At 38.8% G+C, this 20,701-nt stretch overlaps 1 protein-coding gene across 1 annotated transcript; it reads right to left on the reverse strand.

Annotated features, from left to right (window-relative positions):
* Positions 1-3,769: 3,769 nt before the first annotated feature.
* On the reverse strand, positions 3,770-5,136 carry LOC107374630 (myosin light chain 4). The gene has a single exon (XM_015942782.3). The coding sequence runs from the start codon at positions 5,046-5,048 to the stop codon at positions 4,440-4,442; it is 609 nt and encodes a 202-aa protein (XP_015798268.3). The 5' UTR covers positions 5,049-5,136; the 3' UTR covers positions 3,770-4,439.
* Between the last annotated feature and the right edge of the window lie 15,565 nt (positions 5,137-20,701).

Genomic DNA, 20,701 nt, shown 5'->3' on the forward strand with positions numbered 1-20,701 from the left:
AATGCTAACCAAATTCTTTCAACACCCAGAACTCAGTTCTTTTAGATACGAAGGTTCTGTTAACCTCACATTCACACATAGTCACCAAACATCACGTCCCATCCATCACCGTAGCCTTGGTTAACTTGTCTTGCTTTTAATTTGTTTAGAAAATACATTTCTTATCTTTTATAAACCTGACTGTCTGAATTGAGACAAAGTGTGTTTGATCCCTGAAAAAGCAAAGAATCCTAGAATCTTCTGATTAAACATCCAAAGACCAAGCAGGTTGATATTCTATATTTATATAGAGTATCATAGCTTATTGGTCATAAGTAAAGGTAATATGTTGAGCTTAAAAGCATCAACATTTACCCTCTACAATGTTGATATTCTTTCTTTGAATGACAGTTTGTAAATATTTAAGGCTGGTCTTAATCAATGCTGTTCATTTTGTAGTGATTTGGAGCAACTTTTTGCATAGCAAAGCTATCCTCTCTGTCGGGGTAACTCTGAAGTGCCTTTTTTCCCCTCCCCCTGACTCTATCCTCATATAAACCCTCTTGAGCTATTAAGGTAGCGCGACTCGTGTTGCAAATGACCACAGTTACCAATTCTTGTCATGTGTCTATGTATGTGTGTCTGATCTCAGAATTGTGTGTACTGAAACAGTTGAATTTCCCTCTGGGATTAATAAGGTATTTTTGAATTTGAATTAAACCAATGTGTTTCCAAAAATGTGCTTGCCTCAGAATCTTTCTAATTTATTGATTGATTGAACATTCACTGCTCATAAAAGCCTATTTACCCTGTTGTGAAATACAGTTTGCATAAACATGTGTTTTTAATGTAAAGCTGTCATTACATAATTTGACTACTCCGGGTGAGATGGATCTGAAGATCACACAGTACTTTTAGGCAAAAATGAAGAATCCCAAACTAGTGAAATGCACAAAGGGACACCCATTTTTGCATGCATTTTGAGCTGCATAGTGGTGCAGTGTGTAGTACTGTTGACCTGTAGCAAGAAGGTTGCAGGTTTGAAACCTGGCTGTAGCTTGTTTTGCAGAGATGTTCTCCCCAAGCATGCATGTCTTTTTTTTTCAGTACCACTGTCCAAAAACTTGCACTTTAGGTTGATCAACAACTCAAATTGTCCTCAAGGATGAGTGAGTGAGTGTGTGTGAGGTGTTGTCCATTCCTTTTTGGCCTTGTGATGAACTGGCGACTTGTCCAGGTTGTCTCCTGCCTCTCACATGATGACTTCTGGAGATAGGCACGAGCTCCCTGTGACCCTACTCAGGAAAAGTGGATAAAAAAGTGAGTCAGTGTGTTTTATGCTGCTTACTGGTCCACTCGAGCCAGTCTATTTGACATTTCAATAATCTACTGCCTTCCTAAACTCCCAACAGTGGCTAAATTACAGCAATGAGAATTATGCTAGTATTATCACCTTTCTGACACGGATTTTTACCATGTTGTGTCCACCTTTTGTGCGGGGAATGCTCTCCACGGCTGACATTAAAATGTAAATGCACAAGCTGTTGTCCTCCCAAGCCAGGAGCTCTACATATTTGACAAAGGGACCTTAAAGGTAACAGCTGCTGATTAATCTCGATGAGCCTAAATTTTCTAGCTGGCTCTAGCCGGTTATGGAGCTGGATGCCCAGCACACTTAGAAGCTCTTTTGCATCTACTTGACAGCTGCAAAGAGTAAGTGCCACTTCTGCTTATTTAGCTGTGTCTTTATACTCCTGTTGTAAAAGTAGAAACTAAATCTAAAGTGTGTTATGCATTAAACACAATGATTGATGGGTTTTATCTTTCTATTATGATCCTATACACAATTGGAGATGATCAGCCATAAAAATATGAACGCAAAATGGTCAAAAGAAGAAAAAATGGTTCTGCTCTTGCCTAGACAATCATTAAAAATCCATCATATCTATCAAACTGCCCTACGTTAGGTTGGAATGGCCTGTAATAATCATAAAATGAGCTGTTAACAGAAGTAATTCTTGTACTGTGCATTTTATTTGTTTGGTTATTTTGGTTATTTTGCTGCTAACTTACTTGTAGTAAAATTTACCAGAAGCAGACACAAAGCATTATGCTTCTTTTAATTAACAGGGATATAAATTATTAAACACACAAAATATGAGTTACAAAATTTGGCTAAAATGGTCCAGATGAGTTTCAAATAAAATGTACAACTGTACACAGTACCTAAAAGTCCATTTAAATAGGACTAATTGTACTGTAACAATGTGAGGCATGACTTCTGATGGTGTTTTACCAAATTATTTGGTGGACACCTATCAATATACAGTGTAACGACTATTCTACAGTGCTGGAAGATGGTCTTATTCAGCAAAGGATCATTATGTGGTCTGGGATTGTAAAACAAGATCCACAGGGCAGTACAGGCAATCTTCAGAGTAAAACATTTAACTTTAATTTGCTGGTTTTCCAACCACATTTTCCCCAAAACAAAAATAATACACCCATAAGCACCTGATGACACCTGTTATAACTCTAAATGATTAGAGAAATTGAATAATGTAAATGTATAGGCCAGCATAGGTTATCTTCCCTCTGATTCAAAGTACACTCAGAAAATGGATCTTGGTCCAAGTAAACACCAGTTAAAACTTCAATATAAGGTATAAGAAAGTGTCGGGTCCAAATCCCAGCCTGGGGTCTTTCTGCATGGAGTTAGCATGTTCTCCCTGTGCAGGCATGGGTTCTCCAGTTACTCCGGCTTCCTCTCACAGTCCAAAAATATGACTGTCTGGTTGATTGGTCTCTCTGAATTGTACTTAGGTGTGTGTGTATGTGTGCATGGTTGTTTGTCCTGTGTGTCCTTGTGGTGCTTTGCAATAGACTGGCCACCTGTCCATGGTGTTCCCCGCCTGCATGCCCAGAGCTTGTTGGAGACAAGAACCAGCCCCCCGCGTGGACACGCAGGTGTAAATAATGGTATAATTTATCTATTTGGTTTAACAAAAATCTATATATCAGCTGATCACCTGCTACTGGTTGTTCCAAAGGTTCACTACAAATCATGGGTGGAGCATGCCTCTCATGCAGCCCCAACTCTTTCTGTCCTTACATGTGCATTTGGCTCCTTCTGTCAGTAGGTTCAAGTCTGCACTTAAAACACACTTATTTATTATTGCCTTCTAACAAGGACACAAGACATCTACATTGCATGGCTCTATTTAAGCCACATCACTCTTTTCTGTCCTTACAGCTGTCTTTCCTTCTCTTAATTAGCTTTTTATGAATCATTAAGCTCACATTGTTGCACCTTGCAACAATTTGTGGCCCTTTTGGTAGTTTTAACTGCTTTTAATCGTTTTACTTCCTCGGTTACTTTTAATAGTATTTTAACTTTTTTAATAGTGTTTTTTAAATATTTTTAGTATGTATTAACCCCAAAATATGCGTGTTTAGTAAACCCTACTTAATCGAATCCCATCTTCAGAACTTTTAAAGAAATTGCTATAGAATTTTAAGATTTTAACTAAAATATGTAAAATTGCAACTGTTATTTATCAAAATAGATAAACACAAATCAAATAAACATAAATAGAAGAATGGGTAACCTTGAAGATGGATCTTTCATTGACTATGTAAAAAAATTGCATGGAAAATTTACATAATTGCATAAAGTCTTTTTTTTTTGCCAATCCTTTTTTCCCCAACTTATTAAAATCTATTTAAAACACTCGACTGAAAGGGTGTTATTATCAGTTTATAAGAATACATCACTGAATGAAACTGCCACTTGATGTAAAAGTTTATTGGATTCTCACACACAAAAACACGCACATCCACTTAAAAAAATTTAGGTTATTTATGTTCTTTTTTTATGGGTTTATTATTTCCTTTACAAAGCCTTCACAGATAGATCTTCCAGCACTGTAAACACAACGATGGGGTCAGGCCTTGATGCAGCAGTCTTGGAATTTTTAAATGAAAGCCCCCCCCCCCCCCCCCCAATCCTTTTTATTTTTGTCAGATGGAAATGCTGATTCAAAGCAGCTGAAAATACATTTTTATTGTGTGTTTAGTACCGGAGCGTATCAGTTTATTTTATAAGTCAAATCATTCTGGAAGAGGCGGAGGAAATCCCACAGCTTTACTTAACATAGAACATAAAAAGGTGATGTTCCTGGTGACTCTTCCCTTTAAATGTTGCACACACTAAAAAGGCATTTGCGAGACTATCAGTGACCATTTTTTAAATTGATTGCTCAGTAATTTCACTGCAGACTTTATTCAAAGGCACAATTTTCTGGCAGTTGGACCTTTTTCTTTAGCCCTAAGGTAATTTCAGCATTTGACATCATAAAACGAATGTCACTGATTAGGTTCTTATCTCACCTCTAAGAAAATAAGTAAGCGTCTAATAAGTGGAGAAATTTTAAGTCTTTGTGGTTGGACAAATGCCTTTGTTAACCAGAAAGGATGTGCTTCACAAAGGAGGCGTAATTGATACATCCGTTGGCGTCCTCCTGTCCAGCCATCAATCGGTCCACTTCGTCCTCTGTCATCCTCTCTCCAAGCGTTGCCAGAACGTGACGCAGCTCTGCTCCCATGATGGTGCCGTTGCCTTCTTTGTCAAAAACTCTGAGCCCCTCAACAAAATCCTCAAAGTTGCCCTGATCTTTTGCACGAGAGATGTGTTGCAGCATTGGCAAGAAAGTCTCAAAATCCAACATTTTAGAGTTCATTTCCTCCGGACGTGGTTTCCCGAGCACTTTCAGCACATCTGCATTGGTGGGATTCTGTCCCAGAGCTCTCATCACATCCCCGCACTGTGCGTAGGTGATCTTCATTTCTCCAGTCGGAGTTCGGTCAAACAAGGTGAAGGCTTCCCGGAACTCCTCAATCTGGTCAGTGGAGTACTCGATGGTGATGCTTTTAGGGTCAAACGCAGGCTCTTTGGGCAGCTCGGGCTGTGGATCCGGTGGAGGAGCTGGCTTAGCAGCTGGAGCCACATCTTTCTTAGCTTCTGGCTTCTTAGGCTCAGGTTTTTTGGGTTCAATCTTCTTGGGTGGCATGTTGAGGGAATCAAAAGTGAGCAGCAAGAGTCTGAACAGATGGAAAAGATTTTCAAGTGCAAAGGGCGCCTCCTCTTTCTAAGTTTTTATATGTGCTTTGTCCTGGAGCAGCTTGAAGCAGCTCACTATAAAAGGCTAAAACCTGAAATAGATCATCATAGCAAGTGATGTCAACATTCAGTATTGTTCTCAGCTGTTGTGATGTAGCCGACAGGGCTATTTAGTGTCATTAGTGAGGGTCCAGTTGCATTAGCTCCAAAATGCTCTGTCTCTGTGATGGACAAAGGGATTAGGGTCCAACCAGTCTCACTCTCAGGGGGCAAGCTATAAAAATAACATGGTTGGAAAATTTATGTCCCACCTTTTTTAAAGGCACACTTCGCAGTTTTGTTTGCTTTTAGCACCCCCTAGTGTCCATTATTCATTTTCTGTGGTCAAACCAAAAATGAAACCTGTCTCCTTGCTGTGCAGTTGTCTTTTTAACACCTTAATCTCCCAAGCCTTCTTTGGTTGCTGCAGGAGTGATTGATCACTAAATTAAACAAATCAGTTGTTTTCATGATCTGAAACATGCAGGAAATGTGCTGGAAGCTGACTGCAGCTCCAGTACAGGTGGAGGCCGCCAGTCTGAAGTGCAAATGCAGTATTCTGACCAAAGGAGGCGGTGGAGGTCTAAGTGACATTTCAATAAAGGGACATATTAGCCCATACTAGTTCAAGAAAATTATTTTAAAAAATGAAATAGTAGCATAGTAAAGAGTATTATTATTGATGATTTTCAAAAATCTCCTACAAGCTACAACAGGCTTATTAATGAATGTACTGGATAACCAGGTAAACCAGTGCATGTTTAAAATATGTCATATACCAGTATGACACCTATGTTGACACCTTTTATGCCCATTAGAAGACTTCCGTCATGCAAAAATGACCCAAAATGTCTTTATTCCAACACAGTGACCTCTTCATTCGAGACAGCAGCAGGGATTTCAGTAAACTCCCCCAAAATGACACAAACAACATTTGAAATAGAATAACGATGCACAGAACAGCAGGTAACATCACATTATCTTAGTGTGAAAACAACATAAGAAAGAAAAATACCAGCGTTAACTCAGACAGAAGCAAAAAAAAAGAAAAATCAAATCAGAAAAACAGCTTCTTTTTTTTTGGCATTTAGCTGGCACAAACAAAAGCCCTGGTAACTATGGTGGTAACAATCAAAGTGGTGAGTCAGGTAAGGATGTCAGAGTTTGTCTTTTGTTGCTGGTCTGATAGATTGGTTAAAACGGGATACCAAACCATTGAATAGTATTCAAAAGGGGATTGATGTCAAGGACATGATGTTTTCATTCTTTGTATGTGTATGTCAGCGTCGTTCAGGGATGCTCGAAATAATAAAGGTAGAAATGAAGTTTAGGAAATGTTGTTGGTTCTCAAAACGTTGGACATAAAAGTACCTTGATGTTTTATCCGAATGAACAGTGTAGCTGAGTACCACTGTCCATTTATGATTTTTGTTCATGACTGATTATTAAACATAACCAAATAGTCATCTTTGTAACTATGGAAACAACGTCCTTCAATCTATTAGTTTTCTTTCAACACTAGAGTTACATTGTTTTCACCATAAACAATAAATCAAATATTTAAAAGGAACATCTGTGCAGTTAAGATTTTGACTTTCATACCATGGAGTACATCTTGAAGGCTTTAGGAGAGAGCAGGCAAAGCAATTCCATTATGCACCTCGTTTGTAAATACATAATATGTCACTTGGCTGCATGTAGATGACTGCTCCGTAATTCCATTTATCCAATGATAAATTAACCGGCAAAATGTTCATCTCATTTATTAAAGGGAGCTTATACGGGATGTGCAATTCTGTCACAAACTTTTTAATCATGGCAACTTTAATTTTGTGCGTGCCTCACAGTTTATCAACTCTGTTTGAAAAAGTGAAAGCCTGTCACACCATAATCACATTTACCCCTCTCTGTCTTCATGTCAGTCCCACTTGATCCGTCAATCTCAAGCCTGAAGTCCTTGGACAGAGTAGCTGAAGTGTGTGTGTGTGTGTGTGTGTGTGTGTGTGTGTGTGTGTGTGTGTGTGTGTGTGTGTGGGATGGTATGTCAACATAACTGTCCTTAGCCTAAGATCGTTATCTCCTTTCTCTTGGCTTTTGAGGTCACAAGGGCAGAAAGAACTGACAGCTAATTTGTCGTCTTTGGCGTGTGAGAGTGCGTGTGCTTATGTGCACATGTATTTTTTCCCTGGCAGAAACAAAGAGTGAAATGTGCAAGAGGGGCTGAGTTAAATACCACACGTGTATTGTTCCAGGCTTCTGCTGTTTTACCAATAGTAGGAGGAAGAGGAAAAAAAGAACATATTTATTAAGAAAAGCATAAACATGTCAGACTGCATTCATTTGACAAATCCAATGACACCCCCCCCCCCCCCCATTTGGGAACAAGAGAGCTGCTCAGTTTGTTTTTGTCCCTGGTGTTGCCTTGAAATGTGTTTCCCCATCCAAGAGTTTTGGGGATTCACTCCCACCACTCCTGTTCCTGTAGAGGACTGTTCCTACAGAGGAAATACAGTTTCACTAGAATATGACCTTTTTTTTACTAATTGGATTTATGACATTCAATGTTTATTCTGTGAAATTATGTATCTGAATATTTTTTATCTTGAAATACATCAACAAAAATTTCATCAGATCTGCAAAATTTTAATCATCAGAATTTCAACATCAAAATTTCAACGTTAACATTTCATCAGCAAAAGTTCAACAACAAATGGTCACCTCTTCCTTTTGCTGTTGACTTTCTGCTGTTGAATTGTTGCCGGTGAAATTTTTACATTTAAATTCTGTTGTTGAATTTTATTACAAATTAAGTTTTTGTTGGTGTATTTTAAGTAAATGAAAATAAAGGACATATATTCACAGAAGGAATTCAATGCCATAAATTCAATGTCTAAAAAAAAAAAGTCATATTCTGATGAGACTGCATTTCCTCCAAACATTCCAGCTTCCCAAGTGACTAAATGCCAATAACCAAATATTGTTAATACACTATCATAGGATCAATAGAGTAAAATATGAAATTATAAATGTTTTAATTTTCCATCCAATATATTTCAACACATTACACAACCCTACCATAAATATCAATAACATGTGGACTTAATGTTCATATGTGCAATAAAACCTTCCTATTGGATGTTTAGAGCTGCTGTTGTCTGACACATTTCCATGAATTTAATACTGAACCAACACATGAAATAAAGTGTTGTGTTGAGTATTTCCTCGACTGGGTGTGACTTCAACAAATATTTTCTTTTTATTAAAACTAAGAAATGGAACTAGCATGTCAACAGTCTGAGGGTTCCATTTATAGCAGGTCTCCAATGGCAAAACCCTAAACATGAACTTTAAATTGAAATGACTAATGTAAATACCATTGCATCAAACACTGATAACAGAGCAAAACTAATTATTTTTGTTTTTTAAGTGAAACGGTCTTTGTCGAGCTGTCATGTGGCATTACACAAATACCGTTCACATTAAATGGCCCGTAGAATGTTAGACTTATCGTTGCTCCTCCATCCATCAAATTTCCATTAAACGAGGGTTCAGTCAGCTCTCTGTAGGCTCAGTTGATCACTGCTTTCACTACCTGATGTTAAAATTAAACCAATTTTCATTTTTTTCTGTGAGCAATGACACAAAGAGCTGTCTGTTCATTTCGTCAACCACAGTCATGTCACTGTCTAAACATGTACTGGACACTTTCTTAGGTGCACCCATTCAATTACTTGTTAATACAAATAGAATATAATTCAATCACAGGGCAGCAACTCAGCGCACTTCAGCTTCTAGATGTGAGGACCAGCAGTTTGGGCTTTTTCTGGTGGTGGTAGGGCAGTGGTTCCCAACCATTTTTCACAAGAACCCCCTTTCTTGTGTCCAAGACATTTCAGGGCCCCTTAATGCCTACTCCTACCTGCATGTACACAACTAAAACTGAATAATTCCAAACGTTTTACAGTCATAAAGGATAATACCTCTTACACACTGAAATATTCTGGGGAACCCCTCGGGGAGTCGCAGACACCAGATTGGGAACCCCTGCTGTAGCCCTTAGGACCAAATGAGCATCGTAAAAAAACATTGTAGCTGACTAGGTGCAGCCCTTTATGACCACAACAGTATAATTTACTACGTCGAGCTCAAATCATCTCAGGTTAGTTTCTTGAACATTAAAATGAATCAATTGGACTAAGAGAGTGTCCAACATCACCAGCTTTTGGGATGTGGTCAAATGGGAAATTTACATCAGGAATTTCTAGTGGGAAAACCTTCAGCAATGGTGTGATGCTATCATGACAACATTAACTTTTAAAGCTTTTCTAGCATGGTACCATCATGATGTACCTAATAATATACCCAGTGAGTGTATACATGCATTGATTTCCCACATTTTTATCACTAGCTTTGATAAAATATTAACGCACCTGCTGAAAACTGTCCCTGTGTTCAGAATTAAAATGATCACATGGTCCAAACTGTGTTCCTATGGCTCATATTTAGGACTCTGTTGGTCCCCTTTGGTTAATGCTCCAACTGAGAGGGGAAACGACATTAATCCTAAACCTGGGTGACACAGTAATCACCAACATGAGGATAGTGTATGATTAATATGAGGATATGACTCATAGTCGGGTCAACCTTTTAAATGCACTACTCTTACTTTTCAGCTACTCCACACTATAACACAACCTTGTAGTGATTTGGAGTGATACGATTAAAAAAGCATAAAGAACAAATTAGGCATCCTGTTTACTTTGTTTATGACAATTGAATGTAAAGCTAGTGAGAAGGATACCCCACACAAACACCCTCATTCTCTCACAAAGACCGAAACCATAAGTCCACCTGTATCCATCAAATCCCGACCATAAATCAGCCATCCCTATCCGCGTCCACTCCTACCACCCAAACACTTGTGTGGCCGAGTGTGTGCTTGCATGCGTGTGTTTTGTGGAGGCCCTCGGAGTGTTCCATTGAATCAGTATGGCCGGAAGAAGAGCGGGTGGTCAAAGACAGCAAGCCCTTAATCCCTGAGATAACACTGGGAATGAGGGCAGGCAGACCACTGGTCTGGTCTGGGCTAATAAAAGAGAGTGATAGAGACAGCAGCTGCATTCTTTCTATGGCCTTGGCGGGGTGTGACTCAAACGTTAAGGCCATGTGTTTACTTAACTGGCTAAAAAGAGACAAAAGCAGGGTCCTTTACCCCCCTTGAAGCATCACCAACACAAATCCAGACAATTTTATTTGTTTTACAAAGAGCCAACTGTCCAGTCCCATCAGTCAGACTCAAGTAAAAATACAAAAACATGGCTGGAATTAATGCAGCCACCTATAATAAGAACTGTAAATTCCTGGAATGCAACCGAGGGGATGCAGCTTTGTGTTGACAGTGAAGTATTAAACACCTAGAGATAACAGCTTCCCCTTTTCCCTTCAGCTGCAGCACTACAAAACAATGGAGACTTATCATGGACAATTTCCGAAGGACACTTACTGGAATTAGCTGATCTGAAACGCCGTTTATATTTTCAGTGGTCCTTATGGAATAAAGTGCACAGCAACACAAAACTTTTCTGAGTCCAGTAATAACATTGCATTGTTTTAATGGAACGACTGTGTTGGAGGAACCCGTCTGCAGACATCTGTGTAAACAATTTAATTAAGACCATGTTTGATGAATTATAGCTGGTGAAGGCACTGCCTGTCCTAATACTTCAGTTCCTTAATTACACCAGACATCCATGTGTTCATTCTCCTTGCCCAACCCCATACCTCTCCCCCACTTGCTCTCCCCAAACTTACAATGACAGAAATTGAAAAACTACAAAAGGGAAAGTGCATTTCACACTCTACTGAAGCAAGGCAAGCAATTTGAAATTAATCAAAACACAATAAGTTTACAACAAGATAAAGAGGTACTGTGTACAAAGTGACGACAGTTGATTTGTGATGCACAGTTGTGTGTTAAAGGATGCAACATTTACAAACGGTGCCAACAAACTTGCATTTTTATCGATTTGCATCCGAAGCAAAATTCTTATTTTTCAGCTTTAAAAAATGTGCAAAAGATAATTCTTATATGAAAATAAGCTCTGCGGTATCGGGACTCTTGTGTCTCAGTGAGACTGTTTCAAGGGAACAGAATTCATCTTTCATTCAGACAGCTATTTATAGATGTGACCTTTGTTATTAAAAAAAAAGGTACACATCAGTGTAGCCAAGCTCTGAATGCCAGCACTCACTGTAACAATAGCACGGACTTAAACTTGTGAACTTGGAATCAAAGAAGAGCACATTCCATGCATCCATGTCACTGGGTTACTCTGTGCATCTCATATTGTTTTACAGGTTTATCAAATATTAACAAGGTTAAATAATATCGACCAAGTGAAAAGGGAAGAAAACCTCACAACGCTATTACTTGTAAGGAAATTTTATTGCTATTAGTGTACATTAGTCACAAATGCTCATAACTACGCACTATTTAAATTAATTCAAGGTCTTTTTAAAACAGCAATCGTTCATATTTTCTGCAAAATACCAATTTCCTCCAAACAACAGTGCACATTTTACTAGTCTAAAGCTCTGTGCTTCCTTCCTACAAGCTCAACTTGGAAATCTGTCTGGGAGATTAGGGAAGTTTCCAAGCTATTCATAACCCTCACCCACGTCCCATTCTCCACAGAGCGCCTGGCTCAGTGGCAGAATCCTCTCCTTTTCAGCTGGACTGGTCTCTTTCTGACGCGCTCTCATGTCATGTTTAGCGCGTGCCTCTGAATGGCTTATACCTGTTTATCCCAGCAGCACACGGGCTTATGAGATGTTTGCCTCAGAGCTTACCAGGTGCTTTTCTCAGCTGGAATGCCTGTATGCTTAATTTAGAGTCTTAATCCCGACCAAAGTAAACCAAACCTGTCTTGAGATTGGTTTCACCTTACATCAGGGTTTTTTCAACATGTTTGTTAGTTATGTGCCCTTTACTTAATAAAATGTATGCCTTAAAGAACCGTTCTGAGACAGAGATGAGATGATCCACATTAAGTTTGATTATAATTGTAGCGTTGTCAATAACAGATAAATCTGATGACAAAGAACACTGTTTAAAATGTGTCTGATCACTGAAAGGAATGGACAGAGTAGCTCAAATGACCACAAATGATAGAACCATTGCAATCACAACTCAAGATGAGACCAGTTCTGTGGTCTAATGGCTAGGCTACAGGTTAGCACACAGTAGGACTTTTACATTTGTAAAAGTGTTTAAAGGTAAACTGTGTTTTGAGCCAGTATGTGCTAAAATGACTCTTTACAGCAAAGTCAAATTCACACTGGGCTGGAATAAAAAAACAGGAAGGGCTTTGCAGACCAAACTCAATATTTTTTGAAAAAGTGAAAGCTAATGTGCACATTTTCCTTGTTCTACAGATATGTACTGTTGAAAGTTTTCATTTGGGAAAAAAAATATTTGTATATTTTTGCAGTAACACTGAATAACCAAATTACACATGAGCAAGTCAATCTTAAAACACATCAGTGGTATTCATTACTTATTGTCTCAATTGTTGTATCTTTTAATTTCTTAAATTGTGTATATATTCAACATTTTTTACTTATTTTTACCCTTTTGAGCCTTTTAAGTATTTCTATGTTATGTTTTCCTGTTGTTTACTCTTTATTCTTAGTTGTTCACACTCCTTTTTTGCTCCTGTAATGAATGTTATTGCTGATGTGACACCAAACCTTCCCCACAGAGGGACAGTAAAGAGATTTTCTATTCTATTTCATCTATCTGTAGTCTTTCCAGTTGCTGTTTTAAAGTAGGTTACATTTTTTTTCACAGGCCAACAACAAAAACCAAAAAATTGTAATTCTCGTAAATGAAAATGCAATATCTCACCTATTAAGTTTATTGCTTTGGAGCAGAAAACGTGCATAAAACCACAATAATTCAAGCTCAGTTTGCTCCACTCAGATTTACTGTGATGCTCACCTGTTCCAACCAGACACACCTGCATCTCTGGGGTTGGGCTCTGAGCTGAGGAAGGTGTTCATCAGTGAGACCCTTGTGTTGTTCTGTTTGTCTTCATCACAGACAACAAATACTCACATAGGTTTGTGCTGCTAAACATGGAGAGCATTTGAGCAGCTTGACCACACAGTTGGGTCAGACGTTCAGGGAGGAGAGATAAAAACTGCAACAGCCAGAGTCAGACTGACTTGAGCATGACACTAAACTGGAAGTAAATCATCTTGATATGGAAGTTGGTTGGCGTGCATTCTCTGTCAGGTGCTAACAGATTACAGAGTGGTTGGGCTTCGAGGAGTGGTTTCAATTTGTCCGAGACTGAGGAGGCTATTGCTGCTGGAGCCGATACTGGTAGCATGGATGCTAATGACTGTAAACAGAAAGGAGGGGGCTCTTCAACCGCAATGCTAATGCCGTAAAGCACAATGGGATTTGTGGTCTTTGTGGCAAAATCATGCAGAGGGCCAGTTTTAATAGATATTTGATTTTGTGGGCCAAAAAAAATGAAATGAAAAAAAAATTGAGCACAGGCTAAATTTAGCCTGAGGGCCTGAATTTGACACCTGTGCTTTAATAGGTCAACTCACAAGTCACTTAGCTCCCTCCACCCCTTGTGGCCAGAATACCTAACTTGCAACTTTAGAGTATTGTCACGGTTTGCCTCCATCTACTGGTGAGGTGTGTCAGGAGGGCGCTTCAGTCATCTCAGCTGTTGGGAATTCCACTAATTGGAGGTGCAGTGGATTTAGGAGTGGCGAGACTCAACCCCAGTGCCGGTTGATACTCTCACATGGGTAGCATCTAGCCTTGAATCCGCCTTTGTTCCTGTGATCCTGATTTAATGAAGTTTTGTGTCTCCTGTTCTAGAACCTTGTTCTGCACCACCTACCTTGCTTGGAGTTGTCACACGTCTCGTCACTCAAGGATCCTCTGACCTCCTTTCTCCACACCTGCCCGCCTGCCCACGCTCAGAACCATCTCACCAGTTCCAACCTCTTCCAGTTCGTCTCTGCTCTAATTCTAGTTTTGGACCGTAAGAACTGTTAGTTACGGACTCATATTCTCCTGGTTCTCCGGTTCTGGCCTCGCTTACCTTCTGTTTTTATCCTCATAGATTCTGTACCATCCTGTTCCTGTTCACAGAAGCAGCGCCCTTAGTTCTTGTTCTTTTTTCTGTTCACCTTAAAATAAAACATTTGTATTTTTTTTACTTACGTCTTGTGTGATTCTTCATGTCCTGGGTGAAGTACATTACCCAAAACATGAAACGAGAGAAAAGTAAAAAATAAGTTTTATTTTAAGGTGAACAGAAAAAAAGAACTAGAACTAAGGGCGCTGCTTCTGTGGACAGGAACAGGATGGTACCGGAATGGTCCAAAACCAGGATTAGAGCGGAGACGAACTGTAAGAGGTTGGAACTGGTGAGATGGTTCTGACCGTGGGCAGGTGTGGAGAAAGGAGGCCAGAGGATCCTGGAGTGAAGAGACGTGTGACAACTCCAGGCAAGGTAGGTGGTGCAGAACAAGATACCATGTGAGAGTATCAACCGGCACTGGGGTTGAGTCACGCCACTCCTTAAATCCACTGCACCTCCAATTAGTGGAATTCCAAACAGCTGAGATGACTGCCGCGCCCTCCTGCAAACACAGAGCTGACACACCTCACCAGTAGATGGAGGCAAACCGTGACATACGTGGGCCATCCAGAACATACAAGCTTTACCTGGTTAGCATTTTTTGTGATGTGTTAATCATTATCATGGATTTCATTAATATGTTTACCAATAAACCCATTTCCTGGTTGAAGAGAAAAGGAGAGACACATTTAGACAAGTCAACCAGTTATAACTGTGGCACATGCATGAGGGAAAATGCCCCGAACATCTGATCACAGAGTTCCTTTAAGGAGATAAAGATGGGAGTGAGGTCATTGTGAGAGGAGAGAGAGTCAGTGTGTGTATGAGTGTAGGGGAAGAACAGTGTGTGGGTGTTTCTGAGTGTGAGAATTCTTCAGGACATTTGTTAACAGGATTAAAGCAATGAAATATAAAATTTCCATAGCAATCTTGGTAGCGCCTCCGAAGAAACAAAGAAAAAATGTATCTGATGATGCTAAAAAATAAAAAGAACATCAGACCGGATTAGGGGTCAAACGAGAGTAAACATCGGGAGTTCTCTGAATTACGAGAGCTTGAAAAACAGCATTAGCTCAGGAGATTGAGCAGTTGTCCAGTAATCGGTAAGTTACAGGTTCGATCCTGGCTCTCACCACAGAATGCTGCTGTTGTGTCCTTGGGCAAGACACTTAACCCGCCTTGCCTGCTGGTGGTAGTTGGAGGGACTGGTGGTGTTAGTTTTTGGCAGGCCTGGTCTCTGTCAGTGTGCCCCAGGGAAGCTGTGGATACATAGAAGCTCATCCCCACCAGTGTGTGTGTGTGTGAATGGGTGAATGGCTGATTGTCGTGAAGCGCCTTGGGGGTTTGTAGAACCATAAGATGGTGCTATATAGTGTTGGGAATGGAAAACCGGTTTTTGTTGAGAACCGGTTCTTATTGGTTCAATTCCTTGGAATCGTTCGCCACTTTTGCAAATGATTCCCCTTATCAATTCCGATCGGCGCAAATGACATCACCGCCCATGTTGCGTAGCTTACGGAAGCAGGAAACATGGCATCTAAGTGGCTCAAAAGTTTGATTATATTTTACAAGGAAGCATGACAACTGGGTAACTTGCAATAATTGCAAAGTAGATAGTTCATCAAGGAAGGAAGCATTCAGAATATACAAAAGCCTTTGGGCACAAAATACGCTAAGATTTAAAGTTATTGATGTGTTTTGACCCACTCTGGACTAGTGAATATCAACGCAGCAGAAGCGGTTCTCATGTTCTCTCCTGTTAACACTGCAGGTAACTATCAGCTAACACTGTTTATCATGTCAGCGTCATTTATCATAAATATACACACCTCCACACTAGCAGACTCCAGTGACAAAGGTTTGACCTGCGGTGAGATTTTTCTCACTCTAAAAAAGCTACAGCAACACTACACTGAAAAAGAAGATGAACCTGCCTTCACAGGGAGCATAAAGCAGAACATTTGGAAAGATCTTTCCAACCAGTACAGGTACAGCTGATTATTTATCAGAAAGAAACTGACAGGTTTGCAGGAGCCGTACAGTTAGTTTTTTGCGACCTGTTTAACTACTCTGGAATTGATATGGGAATTGATAAGAAATTGGCCTCGATAGACACAATCGTCAATGTCATTGATGTGGATAAAAACTTATCAATTCCCACCCCTAGTGCTATACAAGTACAAGCCATTTACCATAGAGAGAAATAAAAATTCTAATTGGATGCAGAGCTCACCATCTTGCAGTTGCTTTTGTAAGCACAACTTTAATATGTTTTGTTTGTGCATAATTAAGCTTTCCCGGGTTTGAAATTATTTCTAAATATGTGTATCGGGTCGCGTCCCGTTTGGATCATTCACTCGCCCTAATACCTATTTAAGTGTTCTTCTTACCTGGCAAACCCTTAGTCATTGTCATTTTATCATCTATGTCCTTGGTTCTTGTATCCTCAAATACCTTTAAAGCCTCAGTGTGTTGCATGGATCCGGATGCTGTTGAGCAGCATTGCCAGCAGTCCTGTCGGCTAGCCGCTCATAGCTTGTACGATAACTTGCCAGCACTCTGAATCTGTGTTTGGGCTTGCCAACACGCTACATCCATTTCCTGTGGTCACACGAGTCTTCCTCTCAGGATGTTGGCCAATATTTACCAGGAACTCTATTAGTCGATAGTAAAGTGGCTAACCAGCATGTTAGCACTGCAGTCTGGTTCCAGCATGTTCTGGATCATGAACAAAGCTGATCTGATGATTTAATGATGAAACGCTTCTGTAGAAACTAACGGATGCTGAGAAGACATTTCAGCAGTTAGATTAAGGTGATAAAAACACAAGTGTACAGTGCGCCAAACAGTATAGCAATTTTGTTTTAATGACAGTGATTTAACACAGACACTAGGGGGTGCAAAAAGCAAGCCAAACTGCAGGGCGTTCCTTTAATTTTAAGTCGGTGATTGTAAAATTGGATTCTGTCAAATGGTTTAATAGCATATGATGTCTGAGTCATGTCAAACTATATTGGGTGTCAGTCCTGCTAAATGTACATGGCAGACAGAGTTTTAAAATTAAATTTCCAACCACTTGGTTGTGAGGTTAAACATAAGCAAAAGCAGAAACAGAAGACAAACTCCTTAAACATACTGCTGAACTGCTGGATATTTATATAGCAAAAAAGTAGAAGTCCTTAATACATTTATCATGAAGAATGCTGTATATTTCTCAAATTTAATCAAAATCTGATAATTGTTTTCTGCAGTTTTTACCTACCAACTATTTATTAGCTGAAAAATAAATGCGAGAAAAAAATAAATAAAGACATTATTTGTTTGATGACTGAAATCAGCTCTGGGACATGTTCATCCCTTTCAAGTGAGGAAAACTATGGGGTGCCATTTGTAAAGTCAAACAGTCATAATCAAACAGCAATATTTTTGGTTATTTAGCATCTCATAAGAGAAAAAATTGGGAGTTCACTTTTTCGAAGTCATATTTTCACCATGTTATTCATACATTTATAAATGTTAAAGTTTCCAAATAAATATTTAGTTAGCAAGCTAAATATTTAATTTGTAGTTAAATATTTATTTTGAAAACTAAATATTTAGGTCTGATCTAAGTATTTAGTTTGTAAAATAAATATTTAATTCACTAACTAAATATTTAATTTACTAATTACATTTTTATTTTGGAACTAAATATTTAATTTGTAAATTAAATATTTATTTTCCGAAATAAATATTTAGATCCCAGCTAAATATTTATTTTGGAGTTAAACATTTAGTTTGCAAAATCAGTATTTGGGAAATAAATATTTAAGTCTGACCCAAAAATATAAAATATAGTGTGGAGCTAAATAACATCGTGGAAAATAAATATTTTGCTGGTACTTAAACATTTAGCTAATATGCAAATTCGCTTGCCAATAAGCTAAAATTGGTTACCAAAATAAAAGCTGGATCTCGCCAACCTCTTTATAAACTCTTGCTCCGAACCAGAACTAGTTTTATCCCCGGTTCTATTCTTCTGAACATGTCCAATGTGTTGGCTGAATAATAGAACCGGAGATAAAACAAGTTCTGGTTCAGAGCAAGAGTTTATAAAGAGGTTGGCGAGATCCAGCTTTTATTTTGGTAACCAACTTTAGCTTATTGGCAAGCAAATTTGCATATTAGCTAAATGTTTAAGTACCAGCAAAATATTTATTTTCCACGATGTTATTTAGCTCCACACTATATTTTATATTTTTGGGTCAGACTTAAATATTCATTTCCCAAATACTGATTTTGCAAACTAAATGTTTAGCTCCAAAATAAATATTTAGCTGGGATCTAAATATTTATTTCGGAAAATAAATATTTAATTTACAAATTAAATATTTAGTTCCAAAATAAAAAATTTAATTAGTAAATTAAATACTTAGTTAGTGAATTAAATATTTATTTTACAAACTAAATATTTAGATCAGACCTAAATATTTAGTTTGCAAAATAAATATTTAACTACAAATGAAATATTTTGCTTGCTAACTAAATATTTATTTGGAAACTTTAACATTTATAAATGTATGAATAACATGGTGAAAATATGACTTCATAAAAGTGAACTCCCAATTCTTTCTCTTATGATATGCTAAATAACCAAAAATATTGCTGTTAGATTATGACTGTTTGACTTTACAAATGGCACCCCATAGAAAACACTTATATACAGACTTAATGATTTAATTTAATAATTGTATTCTGTCCATGTATAAAATGTGTAGAGCAATTCAGTTGTACAAAAAGAACAATCTATATGGCAATAAGGTGCAATAGTTTATTATAAGGCTGTCAGGTGTGGGATGTTTTGTTCATTTAGAAATGGGCTTCACTGGTGTGAGGCCTGCTATCCAACATGGTGTTTGACATGAGTTTGTTTAAATGTTGTACATAAATTATTTGTAAATTTTCAGATGTTAATCACCGTTTCTCCACTAATTCTCTTCAGCAGTCAACACAAACACACAAAATATTGTTTGTCATGACCTGACCCCTTTTTTCCACCGGAACCGTCAGCAGCACGTTACTGCAGCAGCACGTCATAGCTGCTGATAGGAACCGCTGTGGTCAACAGAACCTTTTCCACTGGAGCCGTCAGCAGCGCGAGTCGGCCGCGTCTCAGGAGCAGCAGGTCGCAGCCTTTACACGCCGGTTCTATTTTCTACGCGCAACGCCTCTGAAACGGGTCAAGTTCGACATTTTTGGGGAAGGAAAGACAGGAAATCGGACGCGGAAACAGAGCGAAGCTCCTGAGATTTGCAGAATAAAGAAACGTACTGCCTTCCGGTTGCATTACTTAAAAAAAAAAGTTACTAACTGTGCGACCCCGTGAGAAGTTATGACCTAGCTAGCGGTCTCCTTTGTTTTTCAGGTCCGTATTGGCGAGTATAAAACGGACAGAACATAAAAAACAAACCTTTTGGAGCCATGTTGTAATTTTCTCCTGCTTGTTGTTGTGTTTACTGACGAAGTCACTCGTGTGACTTCGTGCTCAGTCGGTGACAGCTGCTCCCCTGCTGCTTCGCGTCTCGTGGGAAGGGCCAAGCAGCAGCTTACGCGAGCAAGACGCGCTGCTGCAGTAACGTACTGCTGACGGCTCCGGTGGAAAGAAGGGGTTAGTGGGTCACTTTAGCAAGAAGGGGTACTGCATCCTTCCTCTCCTCTAAAAACAAGTTTTTTCTAAAAACAGACTGACAAATATCGATGACGACCCATGAATAACGCTTAATAGTTGAGAAAATTTTGTCTTTACAGCGAGAATTTTAGTTCAGTAAAACCACTTTAGAATGATTGTGGGGGAAAACAGACTAAGACAATATGGTACATTAACTTTTCCATTAGGAAAATTGTCATCATATATAACAAGCAATAGATATTAAAGTTAAAATTTATCCTTGCCTCAAAAAAAAATGTTGGAAATGGATCTTTGAAAATCACTAAATCTTCATGATTAGACAAGGGCAGTTGCTGGGCAACAGAGGCAGTTGTACAGGCTGGTCTTTGAAAAATCTGGGGCTTCATCCAACAAGGTCAGCAACTCCTTTCAGTTGTAGATGTGACCACAGAGCAGGATGGAGGATATTCACACTTTCATGGTGGGAAGAATATTTGCCAGACCGTGGCAAATCTCGCTGAACAGATAAGTCAGCTGAAGCCTTCATTATGGTGGTCATTTAGCTAATATAACAAAATGGTCTTTTTTCTGCAGAAACCAGGCGGTGATGTTGAAAATGGATTATCTAATACATGCTGAGTTTGAAAAGAACAATGCAGGAGCCTAATTGTACTGCAACAACTTGTTTAATACATTCATTTAATCATGTTTTCATGAAAGTACTTCTCTTTTTGTTATATTGGATGT

This window comes from Nothobranchius furzeri, chromosome 6 (genome assembly GCF_043380555.1).
Source record: "Nothobranchius furzeri strain GRZ-AD chromosome 6, NfurGRZ-RIMD1, whole genome shotgun sequence".
NCBI classification, from domain to species: Eukaryota; Metazoa; Chordata; class Actinopteri; order Cyprinodontiformes; family Nothobranchiidae; genus Nothobranchius; species Nothobranchius furzeri.

What these genes read in the sequence shown, in the direction of transcription:
- LOC107374630 (XM_015942782.3), bottom strand. Translation starts at nt 5,048, where the DNA reads ATGCCACCCAAGAAGATTGAACCCAAAAAACCTGAGCCTAAGAAGCCA.